Below are 21,002 nucleotides of genomic sequence, written 5' to 3' on the forward strand. Positions count from 1 at the left end.
TGCCGGCCGCAACACTCGCTCCCCAGTGCTCACCTCTTTCCCTGACAGAAGGAGTCCATGGTAAGAGTTTTATTTGTCTCTCTAAGTTCTATGATAACTTTTGCTGTTCAGGTAATACTCGAGCTGATCAGCTGATTATTTTAAGAAACGTCCTGTATCTGCTGCGATTTTCAAGTAAATAGTTGATAAATGTGATTAAGCTTATTCTCAGCCCTACCTCTCTCTCTCTCTCTTACTTTCCTCGCACAGTTAATGACTCTCAACACAGAAATTTAGCACTCATGATCCATTTGATAAACTGAAGATAATTTTATTATATAATGTCAAATAAATCCTAATTTAGAGTGAACTAAAAAGAAAAACGAAACGCAAATGCAAAATATCACTTCGCGCATAATCTGTTCTTGGTTTAGTTGAAAAATTATCTAACTACTTTATTTTTTTGAATGGGTAAATGATACATTGAAGCTCTTTTTGTTCCTCCAATCCGAAATTTTGTGGTAAGCCAGTTGTAGTGTTTTTCAAGGTACACAGGACGGGGACACACAGCTTCCAATTTATTGGACAATAATTTGATAGAGTAGCGAATCGGAAGGGACGAGTAAGGCAATGTAGAAGTGTCGTGTCACGTCGCACACTAACTGAAGCCACAAACTAACCTGAGTCTTGCATAATCTGATGTGAATGAACGACCAGTCTTACACTGGTTCGTGATGTGTTTACTTCAGAGCTTTAAATTTTGAGACAACGAGACACACACTAGCCAGGCTTCCTCTACAAGGACCAAGCGAAAGAATGGCGTGGCTTGCGGAGACACGTACCACCAAACCAAGTGACAGGTTAAGGCAAAATGCCACACGAAAAACTTAGAATCATCAGATGATTTTGCTGAATGTGTGTGTGTGTGTGTGTGTGTGTGTGTGTGTGTGTGTGTGTGTGTGTGTAATTCACCTCGGTCGTCTGCTGGTCACCCAGCCAGTCTTCCCAGTTATGGAGCGAGCTCAGAGCTCATAGACCGATCTTCGGGTAGGACTGAGACCACATCACACACAACACACACCGGGAAAGCGAGGCCACAACCCCTCGAGTTACATCCCGTACCTATTTACTGCTAGCTGAACAGGGGCCTCTAATCTAGCCTAGCATTATTTAACCAAGCTTGATATCACTTAGATATAACATAAATGGCGTATAGCATTACCTAACCCAGCATCTAACCTAACCAGATGCGTTTTCCTTGTTGGACCCCGTTAAAGATTAATATAATTTAGCACTACCTAACGGTTAGGTATTGCTAGCCTAACCTAACCCAATGAGATGCAGCATTACGTAACCTAATCAAATCTAAACGAGGGAATTTCCTCCTGTTGGTTCCTCCTTAAGGACACTTATCTAATCTGTCATTATCTAACCTCACCTAAGTGACACATGGCAATACCTGTTAATCTAACCTAAAGGACGTGCAGCAATGCCTAACCTAACCTAACAATGACATGCCTACCACTAAGGTGTCTCCTGGTCTGTGCGTTACCGTGGTTAGGAGTGAATACATCGTACGTGTGGGAGTAAATGTTGGACTGCAGCAGCACTGTCTCTTAAAACTAATAGTCACTTAATTGAGGCGTTTTTAGTGGTGGTTCGTTATTTTCAGATTAACTGCTTTTTTGATCTTGCTAACTGCATTCCTTCTTTCCCACCAAGGACTCGTATTACTTTCTCTCATACTTATTCTGCCCACCTCTCTAGTGCAAGAGTTAACCAGCATACTCAGTTATTCATACCCCCTTTTCAGGTAAACTCAAGAATACAATGCCTGTTTCTATATTTCCTCTTCTCTGTTATTTGACCACCATCGCGAGAGAGGTTTCGACATTTATCCAAAAATTTTGATAATCGTCTTTTACTGTAAGGAAACTAGCGCTGGAGTGATTTTTTTCCTTTTGTCTTTGGTCGGTGTGCCTCCTACCTCTACTCTTACACTTAGTGCGTACCTCGCCTTCTCCTGTAGCATTTCTGCACAAGAAACTATTTTCTCCCACTCTTATTTTGTCCACCTCCATAAGGCAAGAAATAAACACATTTCTTAGCCTTTTTTTCCTTTCCACTAGTAAACTATCACACTCCCAGCCAACCTGCCCTTGTTGGGACGATTTTTTCAAGAGTAAGATTTCAATACGCTTCCCTAATCTCTCTCTCTCTCTCTCTCTCTCTCTCTCTCTCTCTTAAAGAAAATGGCACCTTTCTTTCTTAACGTAACCTTAACATGATAATACATAGAGACACTGCACCACATATACTCTGGCTCGTACCACCACCACCACCACCACCACCTCTTAACACAGCCGTTGTTGTTCTCCAAGACAACATTGTTCATACTATTATTTGTTACAATGCAGGTACATGTGCATTTCATATACATTGACTCACCTTTAGTAAAATGCTTTTTGTACATGACGATAATTTTCATGAGATATTTTCCGTTCATCTTCTTCATGAGTGTAAAGACAAATTTGCTGTCATAATGGAGTCAGGCTTGTAGCGTCAAATAATCAGAACTGGTCGCGTTACTGGATATCGGATAGTCCGGTACCTCTCCTCCGGGCCTCGAAACGCAGGGAAGTCCGTACCTGTACAGTAAGTCCTCCTTATACGGTATTTCGTTATCCGGTAAATTCACAGTTACAATGTTTGGTAATTACTACCCTCGATTCTATTTATGGTAAAGAAAATTCACAGATACGGTATGCGCTCGTATTTTGTTTACACTGTACCATAGCGCCACCACACCGCACTGCCACTGCTACAACAACAATCAGCTGGCTGAAATTCCTACTGTCCCTTAACCTCGGGAGGGACATCATCTGATAGAATACGTGGTGAGTGAAAGGTAAATAAAAACATTTTCTGTTTATTTCTTTTGCGCAGTACTTTACATTTTTTTATATGGCTATTTTCATGTCTGTAGGGGTGACTTTCGACGTGCTGGAACACATCCCCTATTATTACATGTTATAATGGGTTCGGTATACAGTAATTTCGATTTGAGGTAAGGTTTTCAGGAACGCATATGTACCGTATAACGAAGACGTACTGTACTTCCCCGTCTAGAATTTTTTCTCTCTATATATATATATATATATATATATATATATATATATATATATATATATATATATATATATATATATATATATATATATATATATATATATATATATATATATATATATATATATATATATATATATATATATATATATATATATATATATATATATATATATATATATATATATATATATATATATATATATATATATATATATATATATATATATATATATATATATATATATATTGTGATGGGCACCGTCTTAATCCCCTTTAATTTATATATATTATTATATGTGAAGCCTATGGCCACCCATCGCAGGCCCCTCGGGCTGTTCTGCTGGGCAGACAACCCCCCTCCTTCTTCTCGCTTCTCGTTGCAAGCGGGAGTCAGTAACCAGCCAGTCTTCAGCGGAGGTAGACACGCGCGCTCTTGGTTCTGGCACAGAGTGGAGACACGTGTTGCTGGGCTGTTCTTGTTACTCGCTAGTCATTGGTCTGGGAGTTGTGCCCTCCTGTTGAGTAGCTGGCTTGCTACTGGGTAGACCGTGGCTGTGTAGGACAACGGGCTTGTTGTCCTGAGGAAAGTGTAGCCGGTTGGGGCTGCATTTCCTGTTGTGCGTTCGTCCACTCGGGTGTGGCGACGCGGAGGACGCGTTATTGTTTCGTCCTGTTGTTGCTGTTGGTGGCTGTGGTCACCAGTGTGTTTTGTTGGGTGGCTGTGTGCCCCACCATCTTTTGTATAGTTTCAGTAGTAAACTGTATTGTAGTGGTAGTAGCCACGCACACTATTGAATGCTGAGAGGCTTCATGTCGGCCAGTAGTGCGTAGTGTCGTCCGCCAGACTTGTCTGCGACGAGTATTTGGACTCGCGTATAGCTGGTGTCACCCGTAGGTGGTGTCTGGGCTTGTGTGTACATCACCGGATGTGCTGTACACATCATATATTGCAGTAGTAGTAGGCCAGGGATGTCAGTCTAACAGGTGTTAGTAAGCACTTGTTGTAGTAGGATAGTATAGTAATATAATATACTGCGCGCGTTGTTCCGGTCTGTGAGTTATCACAGTCTGTGGACAAGGCGGGTGGAGAGGCATTAATACTTCATAGAGAAGTGGGTGGAATTGTCCTTGTGGGCGGTTTCTCTAGGGGGTATTAAGGCCTCGCCCTGTTACACATAACATCTACCATTTATAAATTCTACTTGGTTGGGTACAGGAGGAGAAGGAGTTGCTGAGGAGATTCCCTTACAGTGGGGGAAATTATACACTGTTGGCGACCTTGAAAGAACCTGAGGGTTACGTCGGCTGTGAGTTATAGTAGTGGGGACTCTGTGGAGTGTTTTATAATCCCCACTGTACTGACCGTAACAAAGTTGGCGATTTTGCCAGAATAACAGTCTAGTGAGCTGTAGCAGCTAACCGCAGCCGGGTGACGTACGTAAAACCGTAACAGTGGCGACCTCGCCAGGATAAACCAAGTGCTTTATAGTGTGTAGTGTTATTGTGTGGGGTATTATTACTTATATTATTTTATTGTTTGTGAGAACGAGTCCCTGTGAGCACCATGGAGAGAGTTACTGGTCTTTTCACCCCACCAGTGGAGGGTGAGGATGCGAGTGTGAGCCGGCGAGACTCACCACGTGGGTATGATGAGTCGGTGGCCGCGCGTGGGGTCAGTGAGGACGCATTTACTACGTGTCATGATAACGCACGTGGCGGTCCCAGTGAAGGTGATGTGGGATATATTAGCCCTGGCAGAAGTATCGGAAGCAGGGAAGGCTCCCGACGATCTAGTCCAGCAAGCAGTATTGTTGATAGTGTCCAGTCAGCTGCCAGACTGGAGGAACTGCGATTGAAGCTGGAAATGAGGAAAATGGAGATAGAAGCAGAAGAGAGGCGAGAGTTGAAGAGATTAGCTGAAGAGAGAGAGAGTCAAACAGACTAGCAGCAGAGCGAGAGGCTAGAGAAGCGGAAGAAAGACGAGAACTTCAGAGACTAGCAGCAGAGCAAGAGGCTAGAGAGGCGGAAGAGAGGGCTAGAGAAGCGGAAGAGAGACGAGAGTTAAACAGACTAGCAGCAGAGAAGGAGGCTAGAGAGATGGAGATGATGAGATTGGAGATGGAGAGAGAAAGGGCAGATAAAGATAGAGAGTTGGAGTGGGAGAGAACTCGCCATGCAGTAAGTACGCCTGGAGTTGTTGGTAGTGTAGGAGGAGGAGGAGAACAGAGTGTTGAGCGTACTTTAGTTCAAAGTCTCCAGCTAGTCCCCGAATTTGATGAGGCTAAGGTGGCTGAATGGTTTGTCCGCTTCGAGAGGAAAGCCAAGGAGTTTGCTTGGTCTCGAGAGAGATGGGTAGGCTTGGTCGCGAATAAACTCAAGGGAAAAGCCTTGGAAGTTTATGATAAAATGTCAGCTGATGATCTGGATGATTATGAGGAGTTTAAGGCTGACATTTTGCGGGCATATGAGCTGCGACCAGAAGCCTATCGCTTGCAATTCAGAGGAAAGAGGAAGCGAGCAAGTGACTCCTACCTCGAGTGTGCTCGTTCACTGGAGCAAGTGTTTGAGAGATGGGTTGCTAGCGAGGGTGTTGACTCTCTCGAGGCTTTGAAGGAGTTAGTAGTTATGGAGCAGTTCATTGATATTGCTGATAAGGAGCTGGTACCTCTGTTGAGGGAGAAGAGGTTTAGGACCTTGAAGGAGGCTGCTACATGGGCTGATGATTATGTGTTGGCCCACCGTCCTGTGCAGCAGCCTGGGAGTTGGAGTCGTAAGGAAGGTGGTCCTAAGGGAGGCCCAGGGAGTGGTGGCAGTTCTTCCTCGGGCTCTCCAGGCCACTTTAGGCGATATACTGGATTCGGCAGTAAAATGGGTTTTGAAAGCCCCAGGCCCCACCCTCCTTTTTCTGCGAAGGACGGGACGGCGGGAAGGCGGCCCCTAGAACGCCCAAGTATGATTCCCAGCCTACGTGCTATCACTGCCGAGGGAAAGGGCATTTTAAGTTCAATTGCCCAAAATTAGTAACAGCTGAAACTCCAAAGTCCTCGCAGAAACCAGTTGCCTTGTTGGTGTGGCCAGATAAAGTTTGTGGTGATGAGTTGACTGCTCCTTCAGGCTTTAGAAGTGAGAAGGCACGGCGTGTGCCTGAGTTGTGTTTGGAGGAGAGAGCAGGTTGGCCCACCTGTCCCTCCCCCTGTTGCCTCGCCCGCTGTTGTTAAGGATAGTGAGCTTGACTGGTGCCGTCCTTTCCTGTGTGGAGGCACTGTTGAGATTGATGGCACCAAGTATCCCATCACTGTACTGCGTGATACGGGAGCACAGCAGTCAGTGTGCCGAAATGTCACTGGGAAGAAGGTGACATCTAGCAAGGCAGTGTTGTGTCGTGGACTTAACACTGTGGAGGAGTTCGTGACGGCTGAGGTGACGCTGTCATGTCCTCTTGTCACTGCTACGGCGCAGGTAGCAGTGGCAGACGAACTGCCAGTCGCAGGAGTGGACTTCCTGCTTGGGAATGATTTGGCTGGTGGTCGTGTATGGATCCCAACCTCTGATGAGGATGAGGTTGCTGAAGAGTCTGGGCCAGTGGTGCAAGACTCTGTAAATGTTGTTACCCGCTCTCAGGCCCGCTGGGCTGAGAGAGAGCCTGTTACTACCCAGGAGGTTGCTAGCAGCCAGGTGGGATTGACTCCAGATGGGAGTAACAGTGCTGATGTGGTGGAGCCAGTGTTGGGCTCACCATTGAGTTCTGGTGTAGAGGCTGACGGTGACGGCGTAGAGTCACTTGTTAATGCACCGGACTCGGCTTTGGGAGTTGTTGCTGAGAGTGAGGACGGAGTGTTGGGTGTAGCTGAGTTGTTTGATGGTTATCCTCACTCTGCAGAGCACTCCGGAGGGAGCACTCGTGCTGAGTCGCTTCCTGGTGTGGAGGCTGAGGGCTCTGATGTTCAGCACAGGCCCCAGCATGATAAGTCAGGCAGTTTGTTGGAAGTTGGCGCCCAGGGTGGGAGACTTCCAGTTCTGCGGGGGTTGGAGTTTCTCCCCTGTGGAGCATCGTGGAGGCAGGGAGCGAGCTGTTCCCTTGCCTGGTGACTGCCTGGCTGGTGGTGATGATCCTTCTGAGGACTCACCGGATCACATGGCAGGAGCGGAGCAGCCTGGGCCAGCTCTCCGTCCTCGATGCCGTGTGGGACGTAGGGTTGCAGCGTTGCCTCAACCCCATGACCCTATAGTCCCCCTTTCTCTTACCCAGCTAGAGCCTGCAGAGCTCATTCGTAGGCAGCAGGAGGACCCGGCGTTGGCCTCCTTCTTTGCTCGAGTGGGTGAGGGAAGTGAGGAGTTGGAGGGCAGGGAGGAGTTTGTTTTGCATCAAGGGGTGTTGTGTCGTAGATGGCAGGAGAGTGACGGTGGTGAGTTATTGCAAGTAGTTGTGCCGCAGAAGCTGCGTGAGGCACTTGTGCTGTTGGCACATGAGGGGCCCATGGCTGGACACCTGGGCATCCGAAAGACCGTCGCTCGCCTGCGTCGCAATTTTGGTGGCCCAGCATGTCTGGAGAAGTAGCCACGATTCTTAAGTGCTGCCACACTTGTCAAGTGGTGGGCAAGCCTAATCAGACACCCCCTGTGGCGCCACTCCACCCTATCCCTGCTGTTGATCCTCCCTTCACGAGGGTTTTGATTGATATAGTAGGTCCTCTGCCTACTACCAGGGCTGGTCACAAGTATTTGTTGACCATAATGGATGTTACCACGCGGTATCCTGAAGCAATTCCCCTGAGAAGCACTCACTCTAAGGTGGTGCTGAAGGCTTTGTTAACCTTCTTTACACACTTTGGATTGCCAGCAGAGCTGCAGTCCGATCAGGGGACCAACTTTACTTCAAAGTTGTTTAAGGATACGATGACTGCGTGGGGGATCAAGCATATTGTGTCCAGTGCTTATCATCCACAGTCTCAGGGAGCCCTGAGAGACATCATCAAACTCTCAAAACCATGCTCAAGAGTTTCTGCATGGAGAGAGATAAGGATTGGGACGAGGGTGTCCCTTTGTCTTATTTGCGGTGAGAGAAGCGCCCACTGAGTCCTTGGGTTTCTCACCCAATCAGCTAGTGTTTGGACACCGAGTGCGTGGACCGCTCGACGTAGTTCGGGAGGCTTGGTGTCAGCCGTCGCCTGAGCGCCCTGTCTCACTGCTTAAGAGCATTATGAGCAGTCGAGAGAGATTAGCCAAGGCATTAGAGGTGGCGCAGGCCCACCTGTGTAAGGCCCAGCAGAGTATGAAGGGGTATTATGACCGAAGGGCCGAGTATCGGAGTTTTGCCCTGGAGATGAAGTGCTTGTGCTGTTACCACTTCAGGGCCAGCCGCTTGCTGCCCGCTATAGTGGCCCCTATATTATAGAGAAGAAGGTAGGTGACCTCGACTACCTGGTGGTCACTCCTGACCGGCGCAAGAGGGCTCAGCTGTGTCACGTTAACATGCTGAAGCCCTATTTTCGTTCTACTAGCCAGAAGGGCTCTTTTAGTTCTGCCGTGCAAGAGGCATCTTCAGTTTTATTTTTCTGCCGGGAGGGAGAGGCTCCAGAAGTTATTGGGCCTGAACCTGTTGTTCCTACAGGGCAGTGGGAACGGAATAGCCTCCATCTCTTGAAAGAGAAGGTTGAACATTTAGGGATCAGCAATATGAGTTGCTTCGGCGGCTGAGAAAGTACTCTTCAGTGTTTAGCAGTGTCCCGGGCAGGACACAGTTGATAGAACACGATATTGATGTTGGGGACGCAGAGCCTGTCAAACTGCCCCCTACCGAGTAAATCCTATGAAGCAAGCACTGGTGGAGAAGGAGTTGGAGTACATGCTTGAGCATGGGCTCATTACTCGGACTTACAGTCAATGGAGTTCCCCAGTCACCCTGCAGCCTAAGCCTGATGGCAAGGTCAGGTTTTGTATTGACTTCAGGCGGGTTAATGCTCTAACAAAAGTAGACACTTATCCCTTGCCCCGTGTAGATGACTCTGTGGACCGAATCGGGTCAGCTACTTTTATCACCAAAGTGGACCTTGTCAAGGGGTACTGGCAGGTCCCATTGACGGAGCGGGCTAAGGAGATAGCGAGTTTTGTGGCCAACGGCGCTGTCTATCAGTGCCAAGTGATGCCTTATGGGCTGCGAAATGCCCCAGCCACATTTCAGCGTCTCATGGACCGAGTTACTGATGGTCTGACTCACTGTGTCGTATACATTGATGACGTGGTCATCTATGACACAACATGGGCTGAGCATCTGACTAATGTAGAAGCCCTCTTTGCACGACTCCAGGAAGCGGGATTAGTTGTCAACTTGGAGAAGTGTGAATTTGTACAAGCTCGGGTGCAATACCTGGGTTACCGAGTGGGCCATGGCTACATCACTCCTCCTGAAGCCAAAGTAGAAGCGATTAGGCGGTTCCCGCACCGACCTGTCGCCGTGCCTTGCAGAGATTCTTAGGAGTGGTAGGTTACTACCGTCGTTTTGTACCGGGGTATTCGACCCTCCTGGCACCTCTTACAGATCTCTTGCAGAAGGGTAAGAAGTGGGTCTGGAGTGAAGACTGTGAGAGCGCCTTCCACCGAGTTAAGACCATTTTATGCGAGATGCCAGTGCTCCAGGCCCCTGACTTCAGAAGAAGTTTTGCTCTCGCAGTAGATGCCAGTCAGGTGGGAGTAGGCGCAGTTTTATTGCAGCCTGATGACCAGGGTGTTAACCACCCTGTGTGTTATTTTTCGAAAAGTTTACTCCCGCCCAGAAGAACTATTCAGTCATTGAGCAAGAGCTGCTTGCCATTTTGTTAGCCTTGCAGCATTTTGAAATTTACATCCCGCTTATGGGCCCCAAGTAGTCATCTATTCAGATCATAGTCCCCTTCAGTTCTTAGAAAAGTTTAAATTTAAAATCAGCGTTTAACTCGCTGGAGTCTTCTACTCCAGGAGTACAATATCATTGTCAGACATATAAAAGGAGCAGACAACGTTGTAGCTGATTGTCTGTCCCGGGCCATTCCCTTTAATCAGTTCCATGCCTTTTAAAAAATTTTGTAAATGTTTTGTTTCCAAAATTTTTTCTTTTAAGGAGGGCGTGTGATGGGCACCGTCTTAATCCCCTTTAATTTATTATATTATTATATGTGAAGCCTATGGCCACCCATCGCGGGCCCCTCGGGCTGTTCTGCTGAGCAGACAACCCCCTCCTTCCTCCATTTCGTTGCAAGCGGGAGTCAGTAACCAGCCAGTCTTCAGCGGAGGTAGACACTTGCTCTTGGTTCTGGCACAGGGTGGAGACACGTGTTGCTGGGCTGTTCTTGTTACTCGCTAGTCATTGGTCTGGGAGTTGTGCCCTCCTGTTGAGTAGCTGGCTTGCTACTGGGTAGACCGTGGCTGTGTAGGACAACGGGCTTGTTGTCCTGAGGAAAGTGTAGCCGGTTGGGGCTGCATTTCCTGTTGTGCGTTCGTCCACTCGGGTGTGGCGACGCGGAGGGACGCGTTATTGTTTCGTCCTGTTGTTGCTGTTGGTGGCTGTGGTCACCAGTGTGTTTTGTTGGGTGGCTGTGTGCCCCACCATCTTTTGTATAGTTTCAGTAGTAAACTGTATTGTAGTGGTAGTAGCCACGCACACTATTGAATGCTGAGAGGCTTCATGTCGGCCAGTAGTGCGTAGTGGTCGTCCGCCAGACTTGTCTGCGACGAGTATTTGGACTCGTGTATAGCTGGTGTCACCCGTAGGTGGTGTCTGGGCTTGTGTGTACATCACCGGATGTGCTGTACACATCATATATTGCAGTAGTAGTAGGCCAGGGATGTCAGTCTAACAGGTGTTAGTAAGCACTTGTTGTAGTAGGATAGTATAAGTATATAATATACCGCGCGCGTTGTTCCGGTCTGTGAGTTATCACAGTCTGTGGACAAGGCGGGTGGAGAGGCATTAATACTTCATAGAGAAGTGGGTGGAATTGTCCTTGTGGGCGGTTTCTCTAGGGGTATTAAGGCCTCGCCCTGTTACACTTAGCATCTACCATTTATAAATTCTACTTGGTTGGGTACAGGAGGAGAAGGAGTTGCTGAGGAGATTCCCTTACAGTGGGGGAAATTATACACTGTTGGCGACCTTGAAAGAACCTGAGGGTTACGTCGGCTGCGAGTTATAGTAGTGGGGACTCTGTGGAGTGTTTTATAATCCCCACTGTACTGACCGTAACAAAGTTGGCGATTTTGCCAACATAACCGTCTAGTGAGCTGTAGCAGCTAACCGCAGCCGGGTGATCTGTAACAATATATATATATATATATATATATATATATATATATATATATATATATATATATATATATATATATATATATATATATATATATATATATATATATATATATATATATATATATATATATATATATATATATATATATATATATATATATATATATATATATATATATATATATATATATATATATATATATATATATATATATATATATATATATATTCCGTGGCGTCCCCGCGTGATCTGATAATTTCCTGAAGGGTTGGACGTCTCTGAAAGAACGTGGAAAGATGTAGGGTGGTATCATCAGCGTAGGAGTGGATAGGGCAAGAAGTTTGGTTAAGAAGGTCATTAATGAATAATAGAAAGAGTGGGTGACAGGACAGAACCCTGAGGAACACCACTATTAATAGGTTTAGGAGAAGAACAGTAGCCGTCTACCACAGCAGCAAGAGAGCGGTCGGAAAGGAAACATATATATATATATATATATATATATATATATATATATATATATATATATATATATATATATACATATATATATGTGTGTGTGTGTGTGTGTGTGTGTGCGTGTGCGCGCGCGCGCCTGGTAACACAGACAGCCAAAACCGGCCGAAAATAATGCTACGGAGAGCGGACTATTTGTCGTCTTTATTTATTCATTTATTAATTTCTTTTTTTTTTTTTTTTTTATTATCCTTGAAAAGTACTGACTTAGAATTTTGTCTTTCCGTACCTATTACTTCCGCACTTTTGAAAAAATTTCCGCATTTCGGATCTCCGCACCTCGTTTGGTGGTCCGCAGGTACGGAGGAGCAGAGGTGCGGACCGAAGTACGGAAGTACCCAGCTCTGCAAATAATCTATGGTTCTTTGCAGGTAAAACTGCTCCAGACATGACGGTGGACAAGAAAGTGTTGAATATCAGCTCCCCGGTTGAAGACAAGGAAACCGATAATAAAGTTGAAAGGGAAAACTGGAAGAATCCCCTTCAGTTCATCTTTTATTGCCTAGGATATGCAATCGGATTCGGCAACGTATGGAGATTTCCTTACCTGTGTTACAAGAATGGAGGAGGTAAGCTTAGAGGAGAGATCAGGATAGGAAGGCGTTGTTGTGGCAGTTGATTTCTACATTCCCCAGCAATGAGATGACTTGTCACCAAGAAGCAAATAAAATTTGAACACTAAATGAAACGTCAGTACGTATCTTTCTCTCATTTTATTCCTGGTCTTTTTTTTTCTTTAATCTTTCTCTCTCTCTCTCTCTCTCTCTCTCTCTCTCTCTCTCTCTCTCTCTCTCTCTCTCTCTCTCTCTCTCTCTCTCTCTATACAAGGACGGATAAGGCCCTTGTACAGAGTTAGCATTTGGAGGGGCAAAAAATACTGACGGAGATGCCGCAGAACACCTAATTTCATAGAAGCTATTTTAGCAAGAGATGAGATGTGAAGTTTCCAGCTAAGATTATGAGTAAAGGACAGACCGAGAATATATAGTGTGGAAGAGGGAGACAGGTGAGTGTCATTGAAGAAGAGGGGATAGTTGTCTGGAAGGTTGTGTCGAGTTGATAGATGGAAAAAATGAGTTTTTGAGGCATTGAAATCTACTAAGTTTTCTCTGTCCCAATCAAAAATCTTAGAAAGATTAGAAGTCAGGCGTTCTGTGGCGTCCCTGCGTGATCTCCTGACTTCCTGAAGGGTTAGACGTCTCTGAAAGGACGTGGAAAGATGTAGGGTGGTATCATCAGCATAGGAGTGGATAGAGCAAGAAGTTTGGTTAAGAAGTTCATTAATGAATCATAAAAAAAGAGTGGGTAACAGGACAGAATCCTAAAGAACACCACTGTTAAGAGATTTAGAAGAAGAACAGTGGGCGTCTACCACAGCAGCAATAGAACGGTCGGAAAGGAAACTTGAGATAAAGTTGCAGAGAGTAGGATAGAAACCCTAGGAGGGCATTTTTGAAATCAAAGCTTTATGGCAGACTATCAAAAGCTTTTGATATGTCTAACAACGCAACAACAAAAGTTTCACTGAAATATCTAAAAGAGGATGATCAAGACTCAGTAAGGAACGCTAGAAGATCACCAGTAGAACGACCTTGACGGAAGCTGTACTGGCGATCAGATAGAAGGTTGTGAAGTGATAGATGTTTAAGAATCTTCCTATTGAGGATAGATTCAAAAACTTTAGATAAGCAAGAGATTAAAGCTATAGGACGGTAGTTTGAGGGATTAGAACGGTCACCATATTTTGGAATAGGCTGAATGTAGGCAAACTTCCAGCAAGAAGGTAAGGTAGAAGTCGATAGGCATAGCTGAAAGAGTTTGGCCAGGCAAGGTGCAAGCACGGAAGTGCAGTTTTTGAGAAAAATCGGAGGGACCCCATCAGGTCCATAAGCCTTCCGAGGGTTTAGGCCAACGAGGACATGGAAAACAGCATAACGAAGAATTTTGATTTAAAACATGAAATATTCAGTGGAAGGAGGAGAGGGAGAGACAAACCCAGAATCATCGAAGGTGGAGTTGTTAGCAAAGGTTTGTGAGAAGAGTTCAGCTTTAGAAACAGATGAGATGACAGTGGTGCCATTAGGATGAAAATAATAAAAGAGGAAAAGATGAAAAAGTAAAGTTATTGGAGATGTTTTTGGCCAGATACCAGAAGCCACGAGGGGAATTAGATTTTGAATGATTTTTACATCTTCTATTTATAAAGGAGTGGCAAATTGAAGAACAAACTTGGCATGATTCCGGCCAGTAATATAAAATGCATGAAATTCAGAAGATGTAACGCTCAAATACCTTTTGTGGGCAACCTCTCTATCATGTATAGCAATAAAAAAAAGCTGTATTAAATCAAGGTTTAGAAGATTTAGGTTGAGAAAAGAATAAGGAATGTACGCCTCCATGCTAGACACTATCACCTCTGTTATGCGTTCAGCACAGAGAGATGGATTTCTGACACGGAAACAGTAATCATTCCAGGGAAAATCAGCATAATACCTCCTTAGGTACCCCCAACTGGCAGAGGCAAAACGCCAGAGGCACCTCCGCTTAGGGGGAGGGATTGGAGAAATAGGACAAGAAATGAGACTGTGATCGGAGGAGCCCAACGGAGATGATAGGGTGCCAGCATAAACAGAAGGATTAGAGGTGAGGAAGAGATCAAGAATGTTGAGCGTGTCTCCAAGATGGTCAGGAATACAAGTAGGGTGTTGTACCAGTTGCTCTAGGTCATGGAGGATAGCAAAGTTGTAGGCTAGTTCACCAGGATGGTCAGTGAAGGGAGAGGAAAGCCAAAACTTGTAGTGAACATTGAAATCTCCAAGGATGGAGATCTCCGTAGAGGGACAGAATGTGCTCCACTTTGGAAGTTAAATAGTCAAATAATTTACTGTAGTCAGAAGAGTTAGGAGAGAGATAGACAACACAGATAAATGTAGTTCAAGAGTGACTGTTGAGTCTTAGCCAGATGGTGGAAAACTCGGAAGATTCAAGAGCGTGAGCACGAGAGCAAGTTAAGTCCTTGCGCACATAGACGCAACATCCAGCTTTGGAACGAAAAGGAGAATAGAGAAAGTAGGAGGGAACAGAGAAGGGGCTACTGTCAGTTGCCTCAGACAGCTGTGTTTCGGTGAGGAAAAGAAGATGAGGTTTAGTAGAGGAGAGGTGGTGCTCCACAGATTGCAATTTAGATCTAAGACCGCGAATGTTGCAGAAGTTAATGTAGAAAAAGTTGAGGGAGGTGTCAAGACATTTGAGGTCATTATTGAGAGAGAGCAGTCCGACCTGGAGATATTTCTAGTCCCTTCCCCAGAATGGGGCTCCGAGGTTGGGTTTAGAGTCACTTTTATTTAAATTTTGAATTTTAAGTGAACGGTGTGTGTGTGTGTGGTAAGAGCATGTAGTTTTATGAGAAGTAGGAGAGTTGTCTTAAGAGGGCAGGCTGTGACTTCCCCCTTGAGTTTTGAGACACAAAAGGAAAAACGTTCAGCGGTTCAAAACTGGCTTTAATGGAAGGTTCACAGCACCCCCTGAACTAGTGCTATTAGACCTCGCTGGGAGTAAATTATCGTTTCGGTAGGTGTCTACTGCCTCCTACGTAATTATACGATCACCATATAACACCGACCAATCATTGAACAAAAAATGCCTGTGTCCATGATTGTGGCATACTTCATTATTTCACATTCCTGAATTGAAAGTTTTAACTTGAATTATATCCATATATCTGCAACGAGAACTGCTATCTCCAGAAAGCGCCCATTTTATCTATAAATAAATTTCCATCTCAAGTCTTAGAAATACTAGTTAACTGCAATGATCAACTTCTTGTTTTCAGCCGCCTTTCTCATCCCTTACATGACGATGCTTTTCGTGGCGGGAATTCCTGTCTTCTTCATGGAACTAAGCATTGGCCAGTATGTCAGTCTGGGGCCCGCTGTTCTTTTCCCCAAGATGGCGCCCATCTTTTCCGGTGAGTCATTAAATGTACGTATGTACCTTTATGAGAGAAGTAGTCCTCTTTGTCTATGTTACTGTCCTAGACCATAATGCTTTCTCTTTTCCATCACTTTATGTTGGTCTTATTTGTGAGTAGCAAGAGTAGTAGGCAGTAAACAGTGAACACCTATCACCATAGTTTAGAGTAGACTAAAATACGGCACAGCACGTTATACAGTTGAGAGCATTTTGCTGCAAGACATGTCCGCTGTGCTTCGCTTTCGTAGAACAGTATTCACTACACTCTACAATCTTTTTGTTTCGTGTATCCTCCTTCCACGGTGTAGGTGGGTCCTAACAGAGCCATATATATAAGTATCCGCGTGTGTTGATGCAGCTGTCAGTATCACGGGGATTGAAGCAAAGTCCAGGAGACAGTCAACACATATATTGTTCTCAACCAGCTACAGGAGACAAAACAAGCCTGGCTAACTCGGTGTGCGCATGTCCTTTCCTCTGTCTTGGTGCAGCCCTTCTGAGGATTGTGAGTAAGTGTGGCTACCAGATGTATGAGTGTAGAATATGTGCGTTAGTCATAGAGTTGGGTGTTTTCCTTCCGTACGTACTATCTAAGTAATATTCCTACACACGGAACATGTGAACATTTCGTGTTCTAAATGAGAAATTGTTGTAGTATTATTCATGGTAAACGGAACAGGAGAAAAGTTGCAGCTTACCCTAATCGGATGGATAAATGGAATACGAGCGCTAATAACAAGAATTCTATTGAATAAGAAAACAAATTTTTATGACACGTCTCCTGAATTTGTTGAGGCTCAGGAAAGACTTTGTGTGACAACGAGGGAGCTGTGCTTCTGCATTTTTAACACATAACTGTATACACGTATGACAATAACACTATGCATTATACACTCCTAACTAACTGCACACATACACAAGTGATACATCATTCATCTATTGTTTGTTAACTACCTACTCTTTGTGTCCACTAACAACCCTCCTGCAGATCACAAACACCACTAACAACCCTCCTGCAGGCCACAAACACCACTAACAACCATCCTGCAGGCCACAAACACCACTAACCCCCCTCCCTGCAGGCCACAAACACCACTAACAACCCTCCCTGCAGGCCACAAACATCACTAACAACCCTCCCTGCAGGCCACAAACACCACTAACCCCCCTCCCTGCAGGCCACAAACACCACTAACAACTCTCTGTACAGTAGTGCCACGTTTTCACTACTGTTCTGTTAATCTCTCTCTCTCTCTCTCTCTCTCTCTCTCTCTCTCTCTCTCTCTTACTAAAGAATCAAAGGTAAGCAGAGAGTCATATTATATATATATATATATATATATATATATATATATATATATATATATATATATATATATATATATATATATATATATAAGTGAGTGGCACGAGGTCAGTCACGTCGCCAGCACAATGTGTCAAGGCCACTAGCTGGGTGTGGAAGAGTTGCCGCTCACAAGTGAAAAATGCTTCTTCTTTTTTTTCACTTAGGTATTGGCATATACCTACTATTTTGTAAAAATAGAAACTACACATTAGCTTGGCTTACGAATTATGAATGCGATTATGCCTCACCCTTGAAATTACTGTAAAAGCCAGTAAATGTGAGCATTTTATCTTATAATTATAGCAACATCTGGTACTACAAGGTGAGGCTATTCGGACTGGCCAGGCTGGGTTCATCAGTTTTGCCGCCACTCACAAGACTTCTACTATTTTTTTTTTTTTTTTTTTACTTTGGATAATAGATTATTTCTTTTTTCCATGCTCATTATCTTATATCTGTAACGCTGATATTATTACACACCCTAAACATACGCAAAGTACCATTATAAGTTACTACAGTTGATATCAGCAACACTGTTGAATATATATGCCATGTTTGTGTGGTACTATATAGTTTTTTAAGCATATGATGGTTACTGTTGATTCAGCCATCTATATACACAAGTCGAAATTTTATACATCTGAATTGATGGTATTTGCGATTCCTTGTACACCAATAACTTCCATTTCACATCGCATTTTTTGGAAACGTGGCAGGACTGTAGAGTTCCCCTCGCCCCCTCATAGCCGTAAATTAAGCTCGGTCAGACTATAGCAACCCTCCCTGTAGGCCACAAACACCACTAAACCCCCTCCCTGCAGGCCACAAACACCACTAACCCCCCTCCCTGCAGGCCACAAATACCACTAGCAACCCTCCCTGCAGGCCACAAACACCACTAACAATCCTCCCTGCAGGCCACAAACACCACTAACCCCCCTCCCTGCAGGCCACAAACACCACTAACCCCCCTCCCTGCAGGCCACAAATACCACTAGCAACCCTCCCTGCAGGCCACAAACACCACTAATCCCCGTCCCTGCAGGCCGCAAACACCACTAGCAACCCTCCCTGCAGGCCACAAACACCACTAACCCCCCTCCCTGCAGGCCACAAACACCACTAGCAACCCTCCCTGCAGGCCACAAACACCACTAACAATCCTCCCTGCAGGCCACAAACACCACTAACAACCCTCCCTGCAGGCCACAAACACCACTAACCCCCCTTCCTGCAGGTCTGGGCTGGAGTATGGTTGCCTGTGCCTTCTTCGCGTCCATCTTTTTCAACGTCATCCTGGCTTGGTCCTTCTTCTATTTGATCTTCTCATTCTACCCTATCCTTCCCTGGAGTCACTGTGATAATGACTTCAACAGCCCAGGTGAGTCATTCAACTTGTGCTGGAGTGTGCGTGGTCGCCCCAAACATATGCCACATAGGAGTACAAGTCCTGTACTAGTGTATACTCAATAACGTGAAGGCTTAAGTGGTACTTTTCCAAATATCTCTTCCATGATGGAGTGATTACTTCAGTGAATTCATGGATTAGATCAGGTCATGCAACAGACCAGTCACGTATCCTGAAAACAAATCCTTTTCATTGAGTGGATGAATACTTAACAAAATTTAATATTGATGGAAGTCACACCTGAGTTAAAAATGGAAGTTTACTTTCCCTTCCTAGACCAGTACTGTGTAATTAATCGTCATTTCGCTAAGTGTTTGTTTTATGTATCATAGATGATACATAGTACATACTGGTCTCAGGCCTTGTCATGCAGTGTTTTGATAGACAACAAAACATGTGCTACTTTCATCTATAAAAGTACCTCATGGAAAACGTGCATTTGTTTCGAGAATGTTTCCTAAATGCTTACTGAAACTGAAAACAACCATGATATATTATGTAAGGTGAAGTGCTTCCTTCTTTTCCAAACGTTGTTAAAGTATGGCAAAGTATCATGTAGTTATTTGCCTCTCAGTGTGTTGTTACAATTTTCTTTTCTTTTTTTTCAATTTTTTTTATAAGTTTTATAATTCTTCTCCTATACTAAATACTGTAGTGGTTGACGCTTAGATCAACACACATTGAATAAGTGTAAGTGCCTGTACCATTATGAATTAATATTGAAGTCATTAATTTTTTGTGGAATTTCTGTTGTTTGTATTTGTATTAAACTTAATGATGAGTAGGTTAACTAACAACCTTCTATTTTTCCTTTTCGTTTCTTATTACTCTTGTCCTTTTTCATTCCTCACTTCACGTCATTCTTATCACCTTTCTTAATCGTTCTCTTCCACATTTCTTTTTTTTCTTCCTCTTCCTTTTCTTTGCCCAATGCTTTGTTTTGTAGAATGTTACTATGAAGAACGCCGCTTTGTGCAGAAACCAGAGTCTCTTCTTCTTCAGTCAGTCATGTCTGTCCCTTGAGGATTACTGTGGCCTGGCAGACTTGCTCCCATTTAACGAGACACACTGCCGCAACTCGGCTAACACTTCCTTAACTTCCACCAATAGAGTGGTCACCAAGATCTCGGCAAGTGAGGACTTCTTCAGGTAAAAAGCGAGGGGGTGAGGAGGCTCCTTCATTATCTAACTGTGTGTGTGTGTGTGTGTGTGTGTGTGTGTGTGTGTGTGTGTGTGTGTGTGTGTGTGTGTGTATTTACCTAGTTGTATTTACCTAGTTGTATTTACCTAGTTGTAGTTTTACAGGGCCTGGGCTTTATGCTCGTGTGGCCCCGTCTCCATATCTACACTTATCCAATCTTACTTTAAAAGTGTGCACACTCGTTGCAGACACTACTTCTTCATCTAAACTGTTCCACGTCTCAATACATCTCTGCGGGAAACTATATTTTTTAATATCTCTCAGACATCTTCCCTTTCTCAGCTTTTTACTATGCGATCTTGTGCTTCGGATGTCATATTCTTCTCTCAAGATCAGTTTCTCATTATCCACTTGGTCCATTCCGTTGATCAATTTATAGACTTGTATCAGGTCTCCTCTCTCCCTTCTTTGTTCCAAGGTTGGTAGATCCATAGCCTTTAGTCTCTCCTCATATGTCATCCCTTCAAGTTCTGGGACCATTCTTGTAGCCATTTTTTGTAGCCTCCAATTTTCTTATGTGTTTCTTTTTATGAGGGGTCCACACTACTCCTGCATATTCCAATCTGGGTCTTATTATAGTATTTATCAATTTCTTCATCATTTCTTTGTCCATGTAGTGAAATGCTACTCCAATATTCCTCAGCAAATTATATGTTTCTCTAAAAATTCTATCAATATGGCTTACTGGTTGATTGTTTTCTTCCATCGTCACTCCTAAGTCCTTTTCCTTTTGACTTTCTCCAGTTCTACCATCTCCCATCTTGTAGATTCCCATAGGTCGTCTTTCACTCTTTCCCATTTCCATGACATGGCTTTTGTTCACATTGAATTCCATTTCCCACTTCTTACTCCATTCCCAGATCTTATTTAGGTCTTCTTGCAGTATTTCACAATCCTCCTTTTGCTTTATAACTCTGCACAGTTTCGTATCATCCGCAAACAAATTTATGTCGTTAATATAAATGAGGAAAAGTATTGGTGCCAATACTGACCCCTGTGGCACTCCGCTTTCTACTGCTCTCCACTTGGACTTCATATCTTTAACTACCGTCCTTATTTCTCTCCCCCTCAAATAATTTTCTATCCATCTCAATGTGCTTCCTTTTAAGCCACCCTTCTCCTCTAACTTCCACAGTAATCTTGCGTGTGGCACTTTGTCAAACG

The 21,002-nt window shown here is 44.2% G+C and overlaps 1 protein-coding gene across 1 annotated transcript in view; it reads left to right on the forward strand.

Moving 5' to 3' along the window:
- Positions 1-21,002, forward strand: part of LOC123515418 (sodium- and chloride-dependent glycine transporter 1-like) — a 34,302-nt gene continuing 13,300 nt past the window's right edge. The window contains 6 exon segments of the mRNA XM_045273963.1: positions 1-60; positions 12,281-12,478; positions 15,742-15,876; positions 18,467-18,610; positions 19,584-19,599; positions 19,601-19,786. Of these exon segments, the coding sequence (XP_045129898.1) occupies positions 12,298-12,478; positions 15,742-15,876; positions 18,467-18,610; positions 19,584-19,599; positions 19,601-19,786 (662 nt within the window). The 5' untranslated portion in view covers positions 1-60; positions 12,281-12,297.

Source organism: Portunus trituberculatus, chromosome 39, assembly GCF_017591435.1.
Source record: "Portunus trituberculatus isolate SZX2019 chromosome 39, ASM1759143v1, whole genome shotgun sequence".
Lineage (NCBI taxonomy): Eukaryota > Metazoa > Arthropoda > Malacostraca > Decapoda > Portunidae > Portunus > Portunus trituberculatus.